The following is a 26,455-nucleotide window of genomic DNA, read 5'->3' as shown; positions in this document are numbered from 1 at the left end:
CTAAATTTGGCTTCCAGAACCTCTCTCCCCATTTCCTGTCATTGGTACCCACATGTACCAAGACAGCTGCTCCTCCCCAGCACTATCTAAAATCCTATCTAGGTGACGCGTGAGGTCCCCCACCTTCGCACCAGGCAGGCAAGTCACCAGGTGATCCTCATGTCCACCAGCCATCCAGCTATCTATATACCTAATGATCGAATCACCAACTAAAGCAGCTGTCCTAACCTTTCCCTCCCGGTCAGCATTTGGAGACATATCCTCGGTGCAAGAGGATAGTACATCCCCTGGTAGGCAGGTCCTGGCTACAGGAGTACTTCCTACTTCACCAAGGTGATGCTGTCCTTCTAGGAGACCTCCCTCCTCCAAGGTAGCACAAGAGCTATCAGACTGGAGATGGGACTTCTCTACAACATCCCTGTAGGTCTCTTCTATGTACCTCTCTGTCTCCCTCAGCTCCACCAAGTCTGCTACTCTAGCCTCAAGAGAACAGACACATTCTCTGAGAGTTAGGAACTCTTTGCATCGGATACACACATATGACACATAATAAAACGAAAGATGGACGTCCATCTTGTTTCAATAATACGGGTTTCCCTGCCCCTTTGCCGGAACGTCATTAGAGATGGTCGCCCCCATTTGATTATGCCCCTCCACGGCAACTAGTTAATAATGCTTGCTTTTCTCTCTCTCTCTTTTTATTCCCCCTTAATTTTAAACTAGATCCTGCAGTGCCTGCTAGAGTCTGTTAATGCTGTGGTACAAAGTTCAAGTTTTAAAACTAAGGGGAAAAGATGATGGAGATTAGTTGATAATATTTGCTTTTTTATATTTGTATTTTGCCTATCACTAACCTACAATTCCTCCATTAAACCCCAATCTTTAAGTTCCCAAAGCACAAAGCAAAATAGTGTTCACTTACCAGAGAAATGTCCTCTTCTCTCAGAACTTCTCAGTCCTGGATTTATTTACAGATGCTCTTCAGCATGACTATATACACTTTCTACAATGCTCCTGTCCATGTCTATCCCTGAGAATATGATTCCCAAAGACTGTGACCCTCTTAATTGTATAAATCCTGACCTCCCTGCATGGTGACCCTTTGCATTGGCACCACCCTGATTCTGGGATGGGTACCCTCTGACTCCGATCCCACGCTCCCGGACTGGGTCTATCCACTGCCTACCCATCGTTTTCCACTATCACAGTTGTCGCTTTGCTGAGCCACAACTTTCCTCTCCAGCTAGTGGTCTACTTCTCTTAATTGAGATTCCTCTTTACTCCCCAGGTCAGCGGTAGGGGACAATCAGGAAACCAAAGACCCAGTACCATTTCCAGTAGTCCATCCTACCCAGATCCCCCCCCCCCCCCCAAGTCCTGTCGGCCACCAGCACCCAGGGGCCCAACCACTGGGGAACATCACTCATCACAGGTGAAGAACTGAGTTTTCCAACTGCTACTCCTGGAACAGAGTTCACGCATGCTGGCCTAGTACTGGTCTTAGAACAGCACAAGGGCTCACCAACTCTGGCTGTCACCATGATTCTCCTGACAAACCGTGACAACATAACTAACAGAAATAAAGTCTATAAATGTTTGGATGATTAAATTGGGCAACTTTCATTTTCGAAAGTTTTGTATACCGTAGGTTCAGTAGAGAGGGACTGTGCAATTTTTTCACAATGTTAATGTTTTTCATGTTCTACAGCCTAAAAACTGTGTGGTATGTGATTTCTGGGGTTAATTTCTCATTTTTTAAAGCTGTAGTTGGGCTGAAATTTTGCAGGATTATACAGTTGATATCCCTCTATCCTCTGGTAAAAATAAGTCACTTATGCCACTTTTGATACCTTTTGACCCAGTAAGTCACATATGCACATATCACAGGCCCTTGAGAATGTCTACAGGCAGGTCATGGATCAGAGCCACTAAGGAGGTTTCAGTACTGTGCCCCATCCAAAAGTCTGATTGATTGGCATGAAGGACATGTGTTTTATCTAAATACTTAAAACGTTGCCCAAATATAAATTTTTCTACAATGCAGGAGATAAATGGTAGGTTTGAAACAGGCTGATACACTTGTTTCCATAATGAGTTTGGGTGGGTTTTTTAATAGATTTTGGATGCTGATCATAGAAATGGCATCAAAATTTTGTAGCTGTTATGTGATTAAGCAGAGCTGTGAGTAGAGTATCCTAATGTATAATGTGTTCTCATAAACTGAAATCTAACTAGAAATATTCTCTGTTTCATTTTCCTTTAGGATGTGAAGGATGCTCTGAGCAGGTACAAGTTAGTTTTCTGTCCTTTTCTATGTGGATGGATGGGTTTGGGTGAGGAAGAAGGGAATTAATCGATTAGTGAGGAGAGAATTGAGATTGAGAATGGGAGAAATGGAGGTGGGATTGAATGAGGACAGGTAGAGTTAAGGTGTGGAGGAAGCACTGAGAAATGAAGGGAAGAGATGGAGCAGAGGGGAGGAGAATTACAGACCAACCTTCTCTTCCCCTTCACTCTCCCTTTTTCATCCTGTACTGCCAGAACTTCTCTCCCACCAACCTCCCTGATATCTCCTCTCTTCCTGTCCTCACCTATTTGGCTCTCCATGAATCCTCTCTTCAATCCTCACCAAACTCCACCCTGTGAATCTCCTTTCCACCTCTACCCTGCCAGTGGTGCTGCCCCTTAACCCTATTGCAGAAGGAGGTGCTGGTGATGGTCTCTGCTCTGATGTTGTCCATAAGAGAGTAATTCTATAAAAATGTATTTATATTTCTTTGGATGGTAAATAAACATATGGATAATTGTGAGCCAGTCAATATTGTTTATCTGGATTTTCAGAAGACACTTGATAAGGTTCCCCTTGAATTTCTCATGAAGAAACAAAAAAGTCATGGGATTGGAGAGAGTGTCCTATTGTGGATTAAGAACTGGTTAAAAGATAGAAAACAGAGTAGGGTTAAATGGTCAATATTCTCAATGGAGAAGGGTAAATAATGGGGTTCCTCAGGGTCTGTGCTGGGACCTCCACTTTTTAACTTAGTCACAAATGATTTAGAAATGGGAATAATGAGTGAGGTGATTAAATTTGCTGAGGACATAAAGTTATTCAAAGTTCTTAAAACACAAGAGGATTGTGAAAAATTGCAAGAGGACCTTACGTGACTGGGAGACTTCAACTGGCAGATAACATTTAGATCTAAATTCTATATAAATTTTGTTGGAATAATGTATTGTATTTTACATGCATTGCCTGTCACCTATTATTTCTCTGTGATTACTCTGTGACCTCTGATGTGAATTTCCTAGAGAGGTCACAGCTATGCAACTTCCTGTGGGGGTTTAGACACAGCACATGGAGCTCATGATCTCTCCTAACCTGAGAGGATCTATGGTGGTGTGAGCATCCATTACCATCTAAGCACATGGAAGGAGCTGATAATACAAATGTATAGTATTATGTATATATAAGCCTGTCTGATTATAATCTAACTACAAACTGTGAGTAAACAGATGTTTTGTTACTTCAACTTTAAAGTGACTCAGCAGTGAATTATTCTGGGGTGTATGACAGAGAGATGAAGAAAGAAATTAACATTTCTAAAGCTGAAGCTGTGTGTACTAAAATCTGCTAATTATTTACTACAAATAATCCAACAAAAGGGTTATGGGCCCAGGGCCAGGAATTGAAAAAGAAGAGAAATATTACCAGGCAGTAAAAAAAAGCCACATTTTTTTCTCTTAAGTTTTAAAAGAAAGATTCAGTCTGTCTCTCTCTCCCCCACACAGAAGGCAAGGCTAAGAAAATGGCTGAGGGAGGAAATTCACCATTTTTCTACTCTCTCAAGGTGCCTAAGTTAACTGAATTTAATTATCAGCAATGGGAACTAAGATTCATATGTCTCCTTCGAGCAAAAGGATTAAATATATGCTTAGACCAAAACAGAACAGCTGAAAATATGGCTGAATGGGACAATGCAAACTATTATGTGAAGTGCATGTTTTTGGAAGCTCTCTCAGAGAAACAAGCCATATTAGTGGAGGGAAAAGATACACCAAAGGACATTTTATATAAACTGAGAACTATGTATGCAACTACATATGCAAAGCAGCAACCAATTTGATTAGCAGAGTTGAATGAAACCAAATTAAGGGATAAAAGTAAATGTAATGATCACATTATGCATCTTATGTCTTCATTTCAAAAGTTAGAACTTTCTGGAATTCCCATGTGTGATGCATTGAAAAGAGCATTTCTTTTTACCTCACTATCAAAGAAGTTTGATGTTTTTAGGTCTGTAAATGAAGCCATTGAAGGGCAATCTTTTGAACAGGCAACATCAAAACTAAGGCAGGAATGCATAATAAATGATTCTGAGGAGATGTGTTCTCAAAGCAAGTCAGAGAGAAATGAAACAAATTTCTTGGCAAAGAACAGAGGAAGGCGGAGCTATGGGAAAACTCCACCCAAGGGCAAGCTGATTTGCTATTTATGTGGAAAGGAGGGACATGTATCTAAATGGTGTAAGGAAACACAAAACACTCCCTCTAGCTCACCTAAGCCAATGGAACAAAAGAATTTTCCTAGCAGGAAATGTATGAAAGACAATGATAAACAAAAGGGCTTTCTAATGGCAGAAAAATCTTTGACTATGGTAAATAATAATTCAAATGAAAGTACTTGGATTTTGGATTCGGGGAGCACATGCCATTTAACCAATTGTAAGGATTTCTTTCAGGAAATGAGTCCAGAAGAAGGTATTCTTAATACTGCAAACGCAGGGACTGCTCAGATCCAAGCAAGAGGCATTGGATTCTTAAAATGCAAAGTGTCTAATGAAGTTAAAGAAATTCCTGTAAGTGATGTCTTGTATATTCCCCAAGCAGTTTGTAATATGCTTAGTGTATCTACATTAGATAAGAAGGGATTTGTGATTCATTTTGAAAACAGTAAGTGCACAATCTCTAAAAATGATGAAGTGTATGCTGAAGCTTTTATGCATAATGATGTTTATAAGCTGAACATTTCAGGTGAAGCCTCACATATGGCGCAAGTAAGGAAGAATGATGGTAAATGTAGTCTGGAAATCTGGCACCGCCGCCTGGGACATCGTGATTTTAAGGTGATCCAGGATCTTTACAGTAAGCAACCGCCACCGGCATTCAGATACGTGCAGATGCTGGTAAAATGGAGAAATGCATAGACTGTGTTACTCAAAAAGGTGTGAGACCCTCATTTCCTGCATACATAGGAAATAGGAGTAATAAAGTGCTGGACTTAATACACAGTGACTTATGTGGACCGTTTAATATCCCATCATTGGGAAATAACAGATTTGTGCTAATATTCTTGGATGATTTCTCTAGATATTGTGTGGCCTATTTGCTGAAAGAAAAAAGTCAAGTCACAGACATGCTGAAGAAATACGTAGCCATGGTGAGCAATAAATTTGAAAGAAAACCAAAGGTTCTTCAGACCGACAATGGTGGTGAGTTCACTTCACAAAGCATGCGCACATTTTTAGAACAAGAAGGCATTCAGCATATCACAACAGTAGCTTATACACCAGAGCAAAATTCTGTTGCAGAGAGAAAATTTAGGTCACTTGTGGAAATGACCAGATGTATGCTGTCAGATAGCAATCTCCCTAAAAGACTATGGGGGAAGCCATTCTCACAGCAGTGTACCTACAAAACAGAATGCCAACTAAAGGCGCTGAGCGCACACCACATGAGACATGGCATGGTAGGAAGCCAAACCTGTCACACATAAGAACATTTGGAAGTACAGCATATGCTCATGTACCAAAGCAAAGAAGGCATAAGCTGGATTCCACAACAGAAAGGGGCATTTTAGTTGGCTATGCTCCAGGACACAAAGGATATAGAATTTTGAATCTGAAAACTGGCATTGTTGGCATAAGACATGTTACATATTTGATGAAAACAAAAGGGTTGATAAAGGCTGGATTATCCCAGATGAGCCTTATCATCCAGAATATGAAACTAGAACCATAATAGACATGCCAGTGTATATAAATGCCATACCAAGGCAGATGTCTGAAAGCAACTCATCTGTATCTAACGAGGAACAGGCAGAGGAAGCAGACACAGAAAGGATCATCGCAGGAGACAGTACAGTTGGAGAAGGGGAATCAATTGGAGAAGGACTCTCAGATTTTGAGGATGCGGAAAGGTCAGACCAACCTGTTGTCAGACGCTCATCCAGGGAAAACAAAGGTGTTCCAACCCCAAGACTGTCTTACCTAACAAAGTCAGCAGAAGCTCAAGAGCCCTTAACATGGGATGAGATTGAGAAAATGCCAGCAGAAGAAGCTGCTGAATGGCGTAAAGCTGCACAAGAAGAAATTGATGCATTGGATAAAAATAATACTTGGATTCTTACAAATTACCTCCTGGCAAGAAAGCTATAGGATGCAAATGGGTATTCAAGTTAAAAGGAATGCACAAGGAAAAGTGGAAAGGTATAAAGCCAGATTGTCGCAAAGGGATATCTTCAAAAATATGGAGAAGATTTTGATGACTGTTTGCCCTGTAGTGAAACACACGACAATTAGAACACTTCTGAGCATTGCAGTCTCAAAAGGCATGCAAGTCAACCACATTGATGTGAAAACAGCGTTTCTTCATGGAGATATAACTGAAGACTTGTACATGGAACAGCCAACAGGTTTCATAAATACAAAACAAAGACAGCTAGTGTGTAAATTAAACAAAGGTCTTTATGGATTAAAGCAAAGTGCAAAATGTTGGAATGACAAATTGCATGAAATATTGACAAATTTAGGATTTAAGCAAGGTGAAGCAGATAAATGTTGTACACTAGGTGCAGAAATGGACAATATGCATACATTTTAGCTTTTGTTGATGATCTGCTCATTGCAAGCAAAAGTGAGCAAGAGTACAAGGACATTGTAAAATATTTAAACCTGAATGTTGAGATAAAACTTGGTAATGTATCATACTATCTTGGTATAGAAATTGAGAAACAAAATGATGGTTCTTATCTTCTAAGCCAGAAGCAGAAAATAAATGAGCTTATTGAAAGTTTAGGTATGCAAGATGCCCAAGTTGTAAGCACTCCCATGATCACTGATTTTCTGAAGGATGAAACAGTAGAGAACCTTTACCAGATAACATCCAATATAGATCAGCCATAGGTAAGCTTTTATCTAACTACCACATACAGGGCTGATATAGCAAATGCAGTAGGAATTTTGAGCAGAAGGGTCAGCTCACCTACCAAATCAGATTGGACTGCAGTTAAAAGGATGGTAAGGTATTTAAAAGGTACCATTGATTGTAAATTGAAGATTTCAGCCAATAGTAATCCAAAACTAATATGTTACTGTGATTCAGATTGGGCAGGGGATCATTCTGATTATAAATCCACAAGTGGATATGTGTTTATGTATGGAAATGTACAAATTTCATGGGCCAGTCATAAACAAAGTATTGTGAGTCTGTCTTCTACAGAAGCTGAATATGTGGCCGTATCAGAAGCGTGCAGAGAACTGATGTGGATTGAAAAACTTTTGCTGGATTTTGGAATAGCTGAAAAGAGACCAATCCAGATAATGGAAGATAATCAGAGCTGCATCCGACTGTCACAGAATGACAAGGTTCAGTCACGCACCAAGCACATCGCAACGAAATACCACAACGTGCGAGAGTTGGCGAAAGAAGGGGTCATCAGTCTACACTATTGTCACACCAGTGAGATGACAGCTGACATCATGACCAAACCGTTACCCAGAGAACATTTTGAGAATCTGCGTATAAAGCTTGGACTTTGTATGAATAAATAATTGCATGACAGTTATGCATGAGAAGGGGTTTGTTGGAATAATGTATTGTATTTTACATGCATTGCCTGTCACCTATTATTTCTCTGTGATTACTCTGTGACCTCTGATGTGAATTTCCTAGAGAGGTCACAGCTATGCAACTTCCTGTGGGGGTTTAGACACAGCACATGGAGCTCATGATCTCTCCTAACCTGAGAGGATCTATGGTGGTGTGAGCATCCATTACCATCTAAGCACATGGAAGGAGCTGATAATACAAATGTATAGTATTATGTATATAAGCCTGTCTGATTATAATCTAACTACAAACTGTGAGTAAACAGATGTTTTGTTACTTCAACTTTAAAGTGACTCAGCAGTGAATTATTCTGGGGTGTATGACAGAGAGATGAAGAAGAAATTAACATTTCTAAAGCTGAAGCTGTGTGTACTAAAATCTGCTAATTATTTACTACAAATAATCCAACAAATTTAAAACATCTAAGTGAAAAACACACAAAATCAAGCCATTAGGATGTATGTGGGCCAGCATTCTTAGTAGACTGGCTACACGGACCCCAGCAGAGCAGTGGGGCACCCTAGGGGGCGCTACAGTGGACTTCACATAAAAGGTCCCCAGGTATATATCTTACCATAGCCCCAAATCTTGTATGGTGAGCCCCCAAAACCCACCAAAAAACTACTGTACACAACTACAATAGCCTTTATGGCTGCAGGTCTCACCTATATGTAGGCACAGTAGGCTTTTGGTAAGTTTTGGAAGGCTCACACTTTTCACTACAAGTGTAACAGATAGAGTGAGATATGGGGCTGGGGTCTCCTTCTGTACACTGCACTGACCACTAGGCTACTCCAGGGACCTGCTTGCTGCTCTAATAGTACTGACCATAACATCTGAGGCAGTCATAGAGGCTGCTATATACTGTTTCTTTCACATCTTTGGGGAGTGGGAGGGGGTCAGTGACCAGTAGGGGAGTAAGGGGGGGGGGTCATGCCTTAATCCCTCCAGTAGTCATTTAATCATTTAAGGCACCTTGTTGTGACTTAGTTGTGATAAAAACAAATCTAGACCAAAACATCTAAATTGTAGCCCTGGACATTTGTGTTTTGTTTCATTATGGCAGAAAAGCATCTGAGTGTTAGGAATGCCCAAATCCCCCCTTAACACACTCCCTTGCATAGGAAAATGTTTAAAAAATGGGTTTCAAAAATAGCGATTTCCAAATGCCATTTTGTGCCACTTTTTTTTTTTTATTGTTTTCCTATTTCAAAAATCAGTCCCATAATCACAGAAAACTGATTGCTCCTGATATATCTCATTCCTTCCACTGTCACATCTCTATCCCCTGAGTAATCCCAGTGACTCTCTAACCCATAGGTGTGAGAAAATGAAGTTTCCAGAACCAGAGGCTGTTTCTACTGATCTGAAAGTGGGTTTCCAATTGAGCTACCCACAGCAGCTGAAGAAATGGATTACAAAATTTGGAGGTGAGGAATTGATCTCTTTTTAATTTGGTTTGTCTTCTTTACAAATGCTCTGGATGATTCCACTAAAAATGTGCAGAAATAAAAGTATAAATCTGAGAAACAGACACAGTGTTACATTGTTCAGCCCCCAGGAAAATACAGTGTAGCACTGTTCACCCCACAATAAATTATAGTGTTACATTGTTCACTCTGCAGTAAGTTACATTGTTACACTGTTCAACCCACCTCAACTGCTTTCTAAGGAACAAATCCCAATATTCACCTAACAGGGACCTTCGTTTAATACTTCAAGAAAAGAAAAAAAAACCCTTATAGGAAACCTACTTTAGAAACTCAGGAACTAAATATTTTTGTATTTATTTGTTTAAAATAATTTATAATCTGCAGTTCTAGGCACGGTATAATTCAACCTATATAAAGGCAATAAAACATTTAATCATGACCATGACATTCATATAACAGTATTTATACTTCAGTGATGATCAATAACCAAATGCCTGATTAAAGAAGGAACTGAGTATATAAAAAGGATTTCAACTGTTTTCTAAAGTTTAAATAATCAGCCTGTAATTGGTTTTCCCAGGAAAGCATTCCCTATATTAGATCCAGGCATTGAGAGAATAATATTGAAGCTGTGATGTTCAGCCTCTGGATTTTCATACCTGGATTTTCAGTGCTGGGCTGTACCAAGATACTGAGTATTTGGATATACATTGACTGGCAATATTCTGACGGGTACCGAATAATAACCCAGATAAAGTTATCACAGTCTTTTTGCTGTCCTAATTTTATCCAGATAGTTACCCAGTCACTAGACTGAATCTTGCCACTAATGAGGTAACCTGACTTTACCCAAGCTCAGCCTCCGAACCATCCAGGCACTACGTGGATAATGCTGAGACAGGCTGTCCAAATTTCAGTGCTATTATTGCCCCTGAGGTTAGCAAGTTTAGTGTGGGCAGTGGAAGGATAGACTGCTCAGAGTTGTTGCAGTATAGTGACGGGGGTAACGTACCAAGAAACTATTATCTATTGGTGAAAATCTGAGAGAATTCTGACCACAGACAAAGACTGAACATCTCGGTAGATGGAGTCCATAAGCCCCATCCAGTCTGTCCGTCTCACTTACCACAGACCCTCAACCATCATTTTGCAAATCCTGAGAGATTCTTTTGTCTTCCACAGATCCACCTTCCTTTCCATTAAAAACTATTTTCTCAGTTTGGCTTTGTTTATGTTTATCCTTATTAACATTTTTTATATGCACTCGTACTGCTACAGGCCACTTTTTCTGCACCTTTAAAAAGAGTATGAAGACATATTGGTGCTATAAAACAAATTAATGATCGAACATAAGACCACACTGGCTTTACTTCCCGCACGACCATTTCCTTCAGAAAAGAAAGACCAACCCTTTTACACCAGTGCAGGCCCCCTTTTGCCTCAGCTTGGTAAAAGGGGTCCTTTATGAACAACCAAATCAAACAGTACTTGCAGATGGTAAAAAATCATGGTACAACCAAAATCACAGTTCTAACTAGAAGGTGTCATAAACAGCACATACTCTCCCAGCAATAATTAAACGCAAAGAAACATTTATGGAGAATTGTTAATATAGAACAAGTGATAAAAAGACATCAGATGGTGATACAATATGCCTGTTGGATGAAACTTACACGAAATCTGTGAATATGTACATAAAACAGGTTGTGAAAGAGACAAAGAGCATAGATTGAAGCAGCAGAGCCATAATATAAAAAAAAAAATTAAAATTAAAGTGGAAGGCACCAGGCGTCTGGACAAAAAAAGCGTGAAATATCTAAAATGACAACAAACCATGAAACTCATTCTCCTGCCAGTGTTTAAAACAAAATGGATCAACTGAGTGACATTGTAAAAATAAGGGTCCTTTTTCTAAGCCACAGTAAAAGTGGCCTTCGGTAGTATGAGTGCATCTTTTGAGCGCAGGATGGGCCATTTATGCACTAACATTGAAACCACTTTTGTCCTGAGACCTTACCGCCACCCATTGACCTAGCGGTAAGCTCTCATGTGCTACCTGCACGGTAAACATGCAACACGCGCCAACCGTTTATTTTTCTGCCACGGGATTCAGTGCATTCTAAGTTTGGAATTACCACCCGGCTCACATGCTAGCCAGGCAGCAGTGCCAATTTGGTGCTCACTGTACACGCATAGGCCCTCCTGCGCCTTTGTAAAAGTGGAAATGGTGCTTCAAATAAGACAAATAGTGCATCAGATGGAATTTGAGAGAGACATTACAAAAAAAGCATAAATCTAAGCCGCTATGCCCAGAATCATACTGATGCACTAAAGTAACATTTAACCAAAATCAAAGACACAAGGTTGTCACGAAACACAATAGCCAACCACCCGGGGTTATCCTGGAGCAACTTAAAGGGTCTATCCCCAACACAGCTCAGGTCTGCCTTCACCTGCTGCTTGTGCTCTACACTAGCACCCTCCTCCCACCGACTGGGTCACAACCGCCTCTGGGCAAGTCTCCCACTCTCAAGTTATCCCCAGTGATTTCTAGGTTACTTGGGCCACAGTCCCAGTGGTACCACAGTTCCCAGAAAGCACTCACAGACCCAACACACAAACCACCAGGATTCTTTATCAGTCCAGACAAATAGGGCGAACAAACAGTTAGGTTTATTGAACAGTGGAACAAAACAGTGGAAATAGCAAACAATAACAGGTAACTGAAATATTAATTATAATACTAACTAAACATCTGTATACTGCCTAAACAGTACCTGGGAAGATCAGGACATATAATTCACAGAGCCTCAGCTGAAGTGAAACTCCCACTTTTACCAGCTACTTGCACACTCACAAAAGAAAACACAGTCTCCCTTCAACACTTAAACTTCAAAGGAACATCTGGGAACACTGCTATTTAGAAAAAATGGGCAAATGGGAAAAGAGCAGCATCTGTCACGTAATAAATAATGTATAAGGCTGATGTCACATAATGGCGCAAATTGTGCAACTAATGAAAAATAGCACATATCTCATATACAAAACACAAAAAACTAGCATATTATCCAGTCAATATCACACGAACTATGCAGTCTTTTTCTCATTATTATGGTTGCTTAAAGGGTGGGGGGAGTGAAAAAGGGAATGGTTAGGGGTGGGAATATGGTTGTTTATATGACTGGATTCATATGTTTTTGTGGATTTTGCTGACTGCCATGGGCTGAATATGGGCTGGATAATGTCACATTCATACTTTTTAACAGCTGTACCATCAGTTCTGCCCAAAGCAACAGTGACCTTGCTTTGTCTATTGTCACTCCTATTGAGTGTAACCTGAAGAAGGAATGGGTGATAAGGCAAAGATTGTTTTATTTTGTTGCATTGCACCCTGGAAGTCTCGTGTTTACTATGTCATAAGCTTATTCCTGGGATAAGCGGCAGAAAATGTGTTTTACTCTTTTGGGATCTTGCCAGATACTTGTGACCTGGATTCACCACTGTTGGAAACAGGATACTGGGCTTGATGGACCTTCAGTCTTTCCCTGGATGGCTGTTCTTATGTATGAATGTACTTATAAGATCATTGAAGGACATTTTTACAATTCAAAATCTCTAACATTTCTCTTTCTTTTTTTTTTTTACAAAATAAAATCACATCCCGCAGGATTTGGTAAGTTTTATTCAGTTAGAAACATATATATATTTTAGGGGAGGGCAATTAACACATTAATAACGCTATTAATGCATTAATTTTTTAACGAATACATGTTTTGTGATGCTGCCTGTTTTTTTTTATGTCTCAATCATTTTTATTAACAAATTAACTAAAGACACTCATACAGTTACACATTTGTCTTTCTGTCCGCTAAACATCCTAAACCTACTTTCCTACCCTTTCCTTTATCCCCCCTTACCCCCTCCCCCCCCCCCCCGAAGCTCCATGCCTAGTCTACACGGTTACACTAGTGTTATCCAATCTATTGGGAACTACCTATTCAACAGATGGCTCCGTGCCATTGGGGTTAAAGTGTTAAAAAAATGGGCTCCAACAATGCCTGCCACTCTTCTCCTCTGACCGAGGAGAGGTTTTTTATGTCTATTCGCTCCATTCTTAAGAGAGTAATCATACGCACTCTCCATTGTTGTGCTGTAGGGTATCGGTTAGATATCCACTCTGCCAGTATAGCTTGTTTTGCTGTGACGATGGCTTTCCGTATGAAAGTTCTCATTCCTCTCGGACTACCAAACAACAATATTGCATCATAGCACCACCTCACATTCCACATTCCGGACACCTGGGAAATTAAGGCCTTCCAAAATTTTGTAAGCCCCATTGCATGACCAAAACATGTGGCCCAGTGAGGCCCCTTCTGCCCCACATTTTGGGCAGGTCCCCCATGGGGATACTCCCATGTGGAACGCCCTCCGAGGAGCAACATATGTACGTAGGGCAAATTTATATTGTATTTCCCAATGTATAGAAAACACCGAGTGCCTACGGATTGACAGTATATGTTCTTTCATCCGTTCTGGGGTCAGCTTTAGGGGTAAGTCATTTTCCCATGCTTTCGCTATCCGTAAGTATTGTGTCCCTGATATGACGGTGGTGGAATGAAAGCAGTACTTTCTCTTGTGCCTCTAAAGAATAAGCTGTTGACAGTTCCACCTGCACATCCTCCGTTAGGTCAGTCCACGTGTTACATCTGTGCTTTCCTCGCCCTCTGGTGTCCAGAACAGGAGGCTGATATGGACCATCACCCTTTCCAGATTTTAGCTGAGTCCGGTCTGGATCTTCCAGGCTGCCAGGTTTGCTTGCTTGGATTGAGCGTGCACAGCCACCATAGCTTCCTGGTGATTGCTGCAGCTGAGTCTTACCTGTTTGGGCTTATTAGCCATTTTGACACTCTCCGGCTTTGCCTTTGCATTGCGTCTTAGGCCCTGGTATGTGGGTGCTTGTGCACTTTTGCCTGAGAGACTTTGTCTGGACCTGATTCTGTTTTTGCTGGTTTCCTGCCTTTTGAACCTTGTCTGGACTTGGACTTAGACTTTGCTTGCCGCCTGCCTTTGGAACTTTTGCCTGGATCTGACTTTGCTTTTGCTCGCTGCCTGCCTTTTGAACTTTTGTCTGGACCTGACTACTGCTTTTGCTTGCCGCCTGCATAGAGACTTCTGCCAGGACCTGACTTTGCTTTTGCTTGCCGCCTGCATAGAGACTTCTGCCAGGACCTGACTTTGCTTTTGTTTGCCGCCTGCCTTTTGACCTTTTGCCTGGACCTAGACTTTGCTTTGCTTGTCGCCTGCCTTTTGAACCTTTGCCTGGACCTGTCTTCTGCTTGCTGGCTGACTGCCTAGAGACCTAGCCTGGATTTGCTGGTACGTCTGTTCTGCCTTGCTTCTGGTGTGGGGTGGTTTTTCCTGCCACTGCCGCTCCTCGGCAGTGGCCCAAGGGCTCACAAACCCAGTTTCCTGCTGTGAAAGCGTGACACCACAGTAAAGCATGAACAAAATGTTGCAATTGGACATAATGGAAGATGTCTTTAGAGGATATAGAGTACTCAGCTTGTAAATCTTGAAAAGTTTGAAGTTTACCCTCCAATGTTAATACATGAAGAAGATATATTATCCCCCTTCTTTCCCAGCCTGAGAAGGCTGGGTATATGCAACCTAGTCAGAATTTTGGGTTGTTGGTGATTGACAGACATGGAGTCACCTTTGATGAAAATTGATGTAACCGATATATCCATTTCCATGTCACTTTTGCAGAACTCATAATTCCTGTAAGTCTTAATATACTCAGTACCTGTCCTCCACCAGTATGTAAGCATACATAAGTGGAGGAGTGGCCTAGCGGTGGACTTTGGTCCTAGGGAACTGAGGAACTGAGTTCAATTCCCACTGCAGGCACAGGCAGCTCCTTGTGACTCTGGGCAAGTCACTTAACCCTCCATTGCCCCATGTAAGCCGCATTGAGCCTGCCATGAGTGGGAAAGCGCAGGGTACAAATGTAACAAAAATAAAATAGATACTATTGGAGATTCTACATGGAATGTTGCTACTATTGGAGATTCTACATGGAATTTTTTATTCCACTAGCAACATTCCATGTAGAAGGCTGCGCAGGCTTCTGTTTCTGTGAGTCTGACGTCCAGGACATCAGACTCCTGCACGGCCACATTGGTGATCTGCAAGGGTGATGGACTTTGGTCCTGGGGAACTGAGTTTGATTCCCACTTCAGGCACAGGCAGCTCCTTGTGACTCTGGGAAAGTCACGTAACCCTCCATTGCCCCATGTAAGCCGCATTGAGCCTGCCATAAGTGGGAAAGTGTGGGGTACAAATGTAACAAAAAAAAATTACTGAAATGTATCTTCAGCAAAAGTTGTAGTTCTAATACAGTGTTTGAATAATCTGATTTGGAACGAAACCAATCATTAATATGCCATATTCCACTTGCGACAGTTATATTCCTCATGCTTATTAGTCCCAATCCTCCATATTCCACAGGAGCAAACATTATTTGTAGCAGTAGACGGCTCTTTTTTTCCAAAGGAAGTGCCTTAGCATTTTATTAAGTTTTCGTTCATCCACTCTTTTCAAAATATAGGAAGCAACTGAAATACATACAACCATTTTGGGACTATAAACATATTATACAGCGCTATTCTCCCCAGCAAAGTTATTGGTAAAGACTCCCACACGCGCAGACTCTGTTGTGTGTCTTTTAACAGACGTTGGATATTATGTGCATATAATTGTGTCAAGTTTGCAGGTATTTTAGCACCCCATCCGTCCGCCCACTTAAAAGGGAAAGCTCCTGTCCTACCTGTCCCCTGGTCTGGTACCACTGCCGATGCCTGGGACTTGTCAAAGTTCAAAGAGAAACCTGCCAGTTGTTGATAAGTCTCCAAGGCCATCAGCAGTGGGTCCAAGGAGTGGCCTGGGTCTGACACTGTCACCAATAGGTCATCTGCGTAGGCCAATATTTGAATATGTTGTCCTGCCACTCGTACTCCCCTCACTCTATCTGTCAAATGTAAGTATCGCAATAGTGGTTCTAAAGAGAGCACAAATAGCATAGGGGACAGTGGACATCCCTGTCGTGTTCCACATTCTATATTAAACTCTTTATCTTTTATACCATTAATCATGATTGCTGCCTTCGGTTGACTATATAGGGTCTTTACTGCTTTCTGATGCCAGCCTCTAAATCCCATAAGCTCTAAAGTTTGGAAGAGGAACTCCCAATTGACTTTATCGAAGGCCTTTTCAGCGTCTAAACTTAACACCATGGCGGGCCTCCCGTCTTCCTGACACCTAGCCATGGCCACCAACAACCTTCTGACGTCTAAAACCAGTGGCAATTTCTAACAAAGCCTACCTGCTCAGGCCCAATTAATCGGGGCAAAATTGGGACCAGGCGCTCTGCCAAAATTTTTGCTATTAACTTTCTGTCTACATTTAATAATGAGATAGGTCTATACGGCTCCGCCTGTTCTCTAGGTTTATTTGGTTTTGGTATCAGTTATGGTCATAGTGTTGGCGTAAAGGGGAAAGGAACCTCTCTCTATGGTATCTTCAAAATACGCCAATAAGGCTCCCCAGGCCTTAGGGGGCAGTAATTTGTAATATTTTCCCGGGAATCCATCGGGCCCTGGTGCTGAATGCAACTTTAACTGTTTTATTGCTGCCTGTAATTCTTTCAAAGTCAACGGGGCATTCAAAGCATTTTGTTCTATTGCATTCAGTATGGGAAGCTTAGCCTGTGCCAGATATACCGAAAGTTCTTGTTGGTTCCCTGTTTTCTTTGCTTATACAGAGAAGCAAAGTATGCAGTGAGTGTCTGTGCAATTTTTGGGGGTTGTTTCTTATCTTTCCCGTAAATCTTTAAAGCATCTGTCACTCTAGGGCCTCCCAGGTCTTTATCACCCGAGCTAATAGTCACCCTGGAGGGTTCCCATACCCACACAGTTTGTATTTCCTATACAGCAATGAGTGTGTCTCTTTTTCATGTAACAAAGTATTAAGTGATATTTGTGTTGCCCGTAAGTTCTCAAGTGTAATATTAGAGGGTGTAGAGTATATGCATACTTTGCCTTTTGCAGCTGCCTTCTAACAGTAAATTACTGGCAGCTGTGCGTTTTTTCCTGAGATTTACAAATGCAATGATGTCCCCTCTTAGCACTGCCTTAGAGGCAAACCAATATAGAGACATTAATCGTCATGCTTTGCATTATTAACCATATAATCGCCCCATCTCTCGCATATGTATTTTTGAAAGGACAAGTCATCATAAATAAGCTGGTCTCTCCAGTTCACTCCCCCACCTTCGTCTACTTTTGTTTCAATATCTACCCACACCGGGGCATGGTCCGAGATCTCCTCTGGACCTATTACTGCTGTGTGCACCCTGGGGAATAGTGAGCGGGCTATTAATATGAAGACCCTCTACCCTGTGTCCCATGAGCTCGAGACCGGTGTGAGTAGTCTTTCTCAGATGGGTGTAGGGCTCGCCAAACATCCGCCAAGTCTAGCGTTTGTGTATGGAAGGAAGGGTATTTACTCTACTATATCCGGTATAATGTTGTGAAGCGGGGTTGGTACAATCAAGCCCTGGGTCCATAATTAGGTTAAAATCTCCCGCCAACATTAAAGGTGTCCCTCCTTTATGGTGACACGTCTGAAGTATGGACTGGTAAAATTCCGGATTTTGTTGATTGGGGCAATATACCACTAGCAGATTTATTTCAGCCCCTGCAGCCAAATATGTAATAATAAATAATGCCCTTGCGGATCCCTGGTTACCAGGGAAGCCCGGTATGGCAGGCCCTTCCTAAATAGTACTGCTACTCCCCCTTCCTTCCTTGAGAAGGGCTAGTGAAGACCTTCCCCACCCAGGCTCTTTGCAGTTTTTTGTGTTCTAGATCAGAAAGGCGGGCTTCCTGTAGGCACGAGACATCTGCCCCATACCTGACAGGGCAGTTAATATCTTAGCACGTTTAATCGGCATGTTATACCGCCCACTTCCACGTCACTATGCGGACCAGCATGGCCTAGACCACAGGGAGTTTCTTATCGCACATTTCTATCTCTAATGTTCTCCCTATCCTCCACTAAGAATCCATTGTCTCCTCGCCCGGGGGCTTGCCCTATAAAACTAAAGCTAACTCGGGGCCTTCCACTTCCCGTTGAGTCTGTATGTATAACATATGGCGTTTGACCATTTCCTAATTGAATCCTCATCCCTCCCCCCACTCTTCCTCCCTTCCTGCTCCCTTCTCCACCCCACCCCTATGTTACCCTGTACTATCTTCACCGGCAACATTGCCATGAAAATGCAAGATCCACGTTATCCCGCCATAAGACCCCCACCTCCAAACTCCAAGTCCTGAAGTACGCGCATTAAATCATTTAAAAAACAATTCTATAAGTAACCTGTTCCGTTATAGTACACCACCGGGTCCATTTACTCAGTCTTCTTCCAACAACTGATTGTCAATTAATACTCTCCTTGCCTCTGCAACCGTGTTGAAAGTTTGCCATCGATCTTGAACTTGTAGCCACAGTTTCGCAGGGTACTGCAAAGCAAACTTTATCTTCTTGATATCAAAGCTGAACAAAGGGTGAAACTTTCTGCGTTGCTCCTGCACCGCCAAGGTGTAATCCTGAAAAATCAAAATGTCCGATCTACATATTTCAACGAATCTCTCCTTAGTTTAAACCTTGGAGAATCTCTACTTTATGCTTATAATTTAAGATCTTTGCCACAACAACTCTAGGTCTGTACTATCCTCCATTCTGCACCCCACACGATGTGCACGCTCCACCACCAACGGGCCTGCTGAATCTGTAAGGGCCAGTTCTTTTGCCAGCCAATTCTCAAGCTATGCCTCTAAAGTCCACTCTGGGAGTTGTTCAGGGAGTCCCACTATGCGCACATTATTTCTTTGGGAGCGGCTCTCAAGATTTTCAAGTTTATCTCCTTGCTCCTTCAGCTGCTGGATTAAACAAGTTACATCGGGGTCGTACCCACGTGAATCATCCTCCAGCGCCGACATCCGCACCTCCAAATCTCCCGTTCGAGTCCCAGACCGTCTAGCAATGTTAACGCGTTCCACTTCGGGTCCCATGCTTTCTTTATCGCGGCAGTCAGTCGCACTAATTATAACTCCATGAAGCCCGCCGGCATCACTGAAGAAACCTCCGCCATTTTACCTTCTGCACTGCCCATTTAGTTTTTCTTTTTTTTTGCAGATCTCTGCGCCATCCCAACTGGTCATTTATTTAAATACTTGTCCATAAGAGTTTTATAAACTTTGCAAGTCACAAAGAAATCCCCCGGTGGTGGAATTAGGAGAGCTAGAGGTAGGGGTCTCAGCCGAAGCAAAGCCCTGTTGCTCTACTCATAGCATCACGTGGTCTGTCTGTTTTTTTTAATACTGACCCACCCCTACCCCACACTTACCTCTACAGCAGGGCTTGGGATTCTTTCTCCTTCCTCGGAGCTGCCTCAAACACCTTCTCTCCCCCTGCACGGTCAGACTCTACAGATACTTGAGCTGCATGGGTCAGAAAGTTGGGGAAGGTCTCTTGAGACTTGAAACCGCGAGACTTCCCCAAATTCCTGCACTGCATGACTCAAGTATCTGCAGAGCCCAATCCCTGTGCAGGGCAAGACAAGGAGTTTCTGGCAATGCTGAGGGTGGTGGGGAACTTGGTGAGGCCATTGGGGCATGAGAGAAACTCTCCTTAAATCACTTCATTGGCTTCCGATCAGATATCGCATACAATTCAAGCTCCTCCTCCTTACCTACAAATGCACTCAGTCTGCGGCTCCTCACTACCTCTCCACCCTCATCTCCCCCTATGTTCCCGCCCGCAACCTCCGCTCACAGGACAAAGCCCTTCTCTCAGTACCCTTCTCCACTACTGCCAACTCCAGGCTCCGCTCATTCTGCCTTGCCTCACCCTATGCCTGGAATAATCTTCCTTTACCCATACGCCATGCCCCCTCCCTACCCATCTTCAAATCTCTGCTTAAAACTCACCTCTTCAATGCTGCCTTCGGCGCCTAACCGCTCGAGAAATAAAATGCCCCAATCTATCCACCCTATCAGATTAACTGTTCACTCGTCCTCTAGATTGTTCACTTGTCTTTAGATTGTTCTCTTGTCTTTTAGATGGACTGTCCTTCTATGTTTGAATTGTACAGCGCTGCGTAACCCTAGTAGCGCTTTAGAAATGATTGTTGTTGTTGTTGTTGTTGAAGGCTGTTTGAAACGTTATTCTTTAATGCCCAAAATGCATGCTGTGATAAAGTGCATAATTCCATGATTAAAATTTTTAATCACATGATTAATCACAATTAAATTTTAATCATTGTCCACCTCTACTATATTTTTTATATCATTGTACTTATTTCTCTTCTCTGAGATCTGATCATTGTTCATCTTTATTTTAATACAGACTGGTGGATGGATTGTGGCAGATATACAGGTAACTGAATCTGATATATAACTAATTATACCAAACCATCAAATCCACTAATGTGTCCTTTGACTGTGATCTCGCTATACAGACACCTACAGCCAGTGTTAGGGATCATTTTCACCCCGTGATAGAGAAGACAATGTGTGTTTCCCCTGATCAGGGTCAGGGAGTGATCCCTCTGGTTCAGACCTGGCAAGTTTCCCACATTCATTGGGAGACCTCCATTTTCTCAGGTTTCCGAAACTTCCACAAGTGAATGACTCCCACTCAGCAGTCTGTGACAGTCCCAGGACTTTTCACCAAATGATACAGTACAGTTTGCTTATGGAAATAGTCACCAACTGTCCTAGAGTGTCCAGAGGGTATAAATAGCTTTTTATAATTGCCTCCAAAAACTGCTTTCAAAATGGAATAAACATATTTAATCTGATGACCAGATTAAGACAAGAACTGTTTCCATCTGAATGATACAGTCTAGTTTGCTTCTGGAAATGGCCACCAAGCATCCAGTGGGTGAGTTACAAGCTTCATTCCGCATGTCTGTTTCTGCCATTGGCCATGAGTTAAGTTAAATGAATCAACAATCCGATCCATCCAGCAAAAAAAGGAAGAGATTCGGTGGTGTTCATGAAGCAGAACCAGAAAGTTTCAAACAACATCTGTGCTTCATGATGAGTCAGTAGAAAAGATGGAAAAGTGGTTAAATTTATGGATATGCAATGGTGGATTAAAAAAAAAAAGCACTGTGGACAGTTGCTGTGAGGATAAAGCCAAAAGATTTATAAACACCACCCAGGGTCAGGAAAGCGTGAAACCTTTTCTGCTAGTTCTGGCTGTCTTGTGTTGGGGTCTGCACCCACCTTAGCCAAACCCCAACTGATTACTGCTAGAACACCCAGTTCTTCGAGTTGTTAATAATACTTACTCACTCAGAAGTGAAATAAAAAGAAAAGTTTATTCTGGAAACAAGTAAATTGTAGCTCAAGCAGAGCCTTATAGCAAGTCTGAAATACAGAAAAGAAATTAGATAGACTTCCTTGGGTCCATCCAGTTCACTGCCTGGAAACAAGGAAGCCCAACCTACATAGATTTCCCTCATTTTTATACAATTGATTTAGTACATGTTATACAATAATCCGAAACTAATTACCATCTTAGCACATCCCACTAACCAATCATCTACTTTCCTAATCCAACATCTGACTTCTGTTCTATCAATTATCAGTTCATACCCTAATTCCTAGATAGCAGTTACACCAATCCACCTGATCTGAGTCACAAAGCCATCTTCACCCACCTACTAGTAACTTCTCTCCCACTATACTTTCTGTCACAAATTCCAAGCCCCCTCCTCAGGCTACTTCAGCAGTTTTTTTATATCACATATCCAACCTATATACCACCTGACCTTGTGGTTAAGCTAGCAGACTGTTCCCAACTTCCCCTTTTCACTATCCAGATACAATGTGGTTTCAAACTGTATGAAACACAGGAAATCTTGACCCAATAATTAATACAAATCTAAATATCCATTAATGTTATCTTAATTACATTGGACCATTCTATATGCAAGTACTTATCTTCTAAAACCTTGTAACAAAGTTCACAATCAATAATTTCTTAAGCTGCCTGTACAGTATCTTGCCCTAGACTTGACCACTCGTCAGCAAAAATACAGAAAAAAACAGGGTTTTTTTCCATTCAGGTGACGCACTCTCTCCCCAGATCTTGTATAACTGTCTCTCAGCCACTCGCATCTGTCTCAGTGAAAAGGTCCACTTCCCCTTCTTCCATTACTTGCCAACAAATCACATTAAAAGCATAAATATGTTTTTGGGTCCAGTTTAGTTAGGAGGAGTGGGGTCACATGGGTGTCCTTGCACAATTTCAAAAGGCCATTTTCACTACTTGATTTTTAGATGATTTCAGTAACACGTCCAAAGTCGGATTTAGATGTCATATCAAAAATGCCCTCTATGTTTCTCTGATTTTTGTTATGTGTTGTCCAATGCAGGAACCAAACCCTGTATTTCCTATAGGGAATGTATTCACTTTTCACGGATTTTCAGGAAAAATTGTTATAGCTGGGACCTAACCCCAATTTCCCATAAGTGCATTTTTTGATATTTGGAAATTTGCGGTTTGTGATCTTGTTTTTTATTTTATTGCATTTGTATCCCACATTTTCCCACCTTTTTGCAGGCTCAATATGGCTTACAATACATCATGAGTTGTGGAAATCTGTCTGAAAAATACATTTAGTATAGCAAAAGGATCTAAGGGTAAGGTGATAATAATAACATAATATCTTAGCAAGTAATAGAGTAGGACAGTTCTGGTTCATGTGGAAGAGTTCGCATGTGTTAATCATTGTGGTATGTTCTGTCAAAGAGGTGGGTCTTCAGTAGTTGCGGAAGTTAGTCAGTTCATAGACCATTTTTAAGTTGCGTGATAATGCGTTCCAGAATTGTGTGCTCAAGTAGGAAAAGGTTGACGCATGTATTAGTTTGTATTTTAGACCTTTGCAATTAGGGAAGTGAAGATTAAGGAATGTGCAGGATGGTTTTTTAGCATTCCTGGGTGGTAGGTCTATCAGATCTGTCATGTAGGCTGGAGCGTCACCGTGATGATTTTGTGAACTAGAGTGCATATTTTGAACGTGATGCGTTCTTTGAGTGGGAGCCAATGTAACTTTTCTTGTAGGGGTTTGGCACTTTCATATTTTGTTTTACCGAATATGAGTCTAGCTGCAGTGTTCTGGGCTGTCTGAAGTTTCTTGATTATATACTCTTTGCAGCCAGCATAGAGTGCGTTGCAGTAGTCTAGATGACTGAGAACCATTGATTGTACCAGGTTGCGAAAAACTGTCCTTGGGAAGTAAGGTCTTACTCTTTTTAATTTCCACATTGAGTAAACATCTTTTTGGTTGTGTTTTTCGCGTGACTCTCAAGTGTTAGGTGTCGATCAATAGTAACTCCAAGAATTTTTAGGGTGGCCGAAATTGGGAGGTTCAGTTTTGGTGTGTTAATGGTGGTGAATTTATTCATGTTGTGTTGAGATGTGAGTATTAGGCATTGGGTTTTTTCTGCCTTGAGTTTCAACTGAAATGCATCCGCCCATGAGTGCATGATATGTAGACTTTGGTTGATGTCATTTGAAATTTCGTTTAGATCTTGTTTGAATGGGATGTAGATCCTTACGTCGTCTGCGTATATGTATGGGTTAAGGTTTTGATTTGATAGTAGTTTGGCCAACGGTATCATCATTAAGTTGAATAAGGTCGGTGAGAGGGGGATCCCTGTGGAACTCCGCATTCAGGTGTCCATGTGGCTGATGTGATCGAGTTAGATATCACTTGATATGAGCGTGTGGTTAGGAACCCCTTGAACCAGTTAAGAATGTTACCCTCCTATTCCGAAGTACTCGAGGATGTGTATAGAATTCCATGATCGACCATATCGAAGGCGCTAGACATGTCAAATTGCAGAAGTAGTGTGTTCTTGCCAGTGGCTATCATTTCGTTTGAATTTAGTCATGAGAGTTACTAGTACTGTTTCAGGACTGTGGTTAGATCGGAATCCTGATTGGGGAGTCGTGTAGTATTGAGAATTTGTTTAAATAGTTTGTGAGTTGTTTGTTCACCATCCCTTCTGTTAGTTTGGTTATTAGGGGAATGGATGCTACTGTTGGGGAACCATACCATTGCAAATACCGAGAATGGACTGTACTTCCAAATTTAAAGCAAAATAAATTTTGTAAACAACAGACTGGTCTCAGCCTCCATTTCTAGAATATTCGAAATTTAGAAACAGGTGATTGCAGTGGGCTGTGTCTCTTTTTATTTATTTTGTTACATTTGTACCCCGCAGCTTTCCCACTCATGGCAGGCTCAATGGGCTTACAGGTACTTATTTGTACCTGGGGCAATGGAGGGTTAAGTGACTTGCCCAGAGTCACAAGGAGCTTGCCTGTGCCTGAAGTGGGAATCGAACTCAGATTCCCCAGGACCAGAGTCCACCACCCTAACCACTAGGCCACTCTTCTGGAATGGGATAGCTACACTGGACCTGGGGGGTGGGGGTGGGGAGAAGAAAATGTGCTGGACCTGGGGTGAGGGAGATGGGAGATAAAGGGGATGGGGCAAACTTCCCTATGAGGAAAGGCTAAAGCGGCTAGCATTCTTCAGCTTGGAGAAAAGGTGGCTGAGAGGAGATAAAATAATGAGTGGAGTTGAATGGGTAGATGTGAAGTGTCTGTTTACGCTTTCCAAAAATATTAGGACTAGGGGGCATGTGATGAAGCTGCAATGTAGTAAATTTAAAACAAATTGGAGAAAATGTTTCCTCACTCAACATGTTAATTAAACTCTGGAATTTGTTGCCAGAGAATGTGGTAGGGGCGATTAGCTTAGCGGAGTTTAAAAAAGGTTTGGATGGCTTCCTAAAGGAAAAGTCCATAGACCGTTATTAAATGGACTTGGGGAAAATCCACTGTTTTGTACTTTTTTGGGATCTTGCCAGGTACTTGTGACCTGGATTGGCCACTGTTGGAAACAGGATGCTGGGCTTGATGGACCTTTGGTCTTTCCCAGTGTGGCAATACTTATGTACTTATGAGATGGAGATATAATGGACCTGGGGGGGGGGGGGGGGGGAGAGATGCACTTTATTGGTGTTATATAGTCAGAGCTCTTTTCTTTATTCAATATTTTGGGTGGAAGAACAGTGGATGGAAGATGTTATTTTTATTACTCAATTTTTTTTTTGTTTTTTTGTTTCAAAGCACTCAGGGGTTGATATTCAAAGCAATTTAACTGGCCAAAAAAGGCTCCTGACCAGTTAAATCATTTCTTCACGCTTACTAGTAATTTTCAGCACTGCTAAGGTGTGCCTAAAATCTGCCCCTCCAAATGACATAAGTACATAAGCACTGCCACGCTGGGAAAAGGCCAAAGGTCCATCAAGCCCAGCACTCCGTCTCCGACAGCAGCCAATCCAGGCCCCAAGAACCTGGCAAAAAACCCGAAATTTAATAACGATCAATGGACCTTTCTTTCAGGAATCTGTCCAAACCCCCTGACACACTGATTACAATTTATAAGAAATTACTACTCAACCTATGAAAGGTTATTCTGTTATTTATACTTCCTCTGTGTACATCCGTATGCTGCAGAGTCCAGCATATTTGAAAATATGTGAGATTAAGAGAAAATGCCACCAACAATAAAGAACGATAATGCAGCAGCTCATATCTGCTTGCTTTGTTTTGAGTGTACAGGGTTGATGGCTGAGTGGGAGAAGGGAAACAGAGATTAACCTAATTGACTTCAACATTTTGATGTCATCCCATGTCCTGTTTTTATCTAACCTCCTTGGTATGAGGAAACACTGAAAAGTTGATATCCAATAAGATGAGTCAAAAGCTGATATCCAATAAGATGAGTCCAATCCATGAGGCAGGAAGGTGATAATAGCCAATAGTAGAGCTCGTGTCATAGAAAAAGTGATTGACTGAAGAACCAGCAAATGAGGGTTAGAGGTAGGTGCAGGAGCAGCCAATGAAGGTTAGAGGCAGAGCTGGGTGTGTGAGGAGCCAATGAGGGTTAGCGGTGGGTGTGTGATAAGCTAATGAGAAGTGTTTGCTCA

General features: G+C 41.8%; 2 protein-coding genes across 5 annotated transcripts in view; one reads left to right on the top strand and one right to left on the bottom strand.

Annotated features, from left to right (window-relative positions):
- Nucleotides 1-26,455, bottom strand: part of LOC115468286 (E3 ubiquitin-protein ligase TRIM39-like) — an 875,973-nt gene that overhangs the window by 165,317 nt on the left and 684,201 nt on the right. The gene's annotated exons all lie outside the window — the stretch shown is intronic.
- LOC115468283 (E3 ubiquitin-protein ligase TRIM39-like) overlaps nt 1-26,455 on the top strand; it is a 572,298-nt gene that overhangs the window by 44,441 nt on the left and 501,402 nt on the right. Inside the window, exons 5-6 of the mRNA XM_030199882.1 lie at nt 9,208-9,317; nt 12,988-12,993. Of these exons, the coding sequence (XP_030055742.1) occupies nt 9,208-9,317; nt 12,988-12,993 (116 nt within the window). The remainder of the gene's footprint in view (nt 1-9,207; nt 9,318-12,987; nt 12,994-26,455) is intronic.

The sequence above is a fragment of the Microcaecilia unicolor genome, chromosome 4 (assembly GCF_901765095.1).
Source record: "Microcaecilia unicolor chromosome 4, aMicUni1.1, whole genome shotgun sequence".
In the NCBI taxonomy this organism is placed as follows: Eukaryota; Metazoa; Chordata; class Amphibia; order Gymnophiona; family Siphonopidae; genus Microcaecilia; species Microcaecilia unicolor.
Note: the sequence above shows the minus strand (reverse complement) of the source record. Positions and strands in the feature narration are given on the sequence as shown.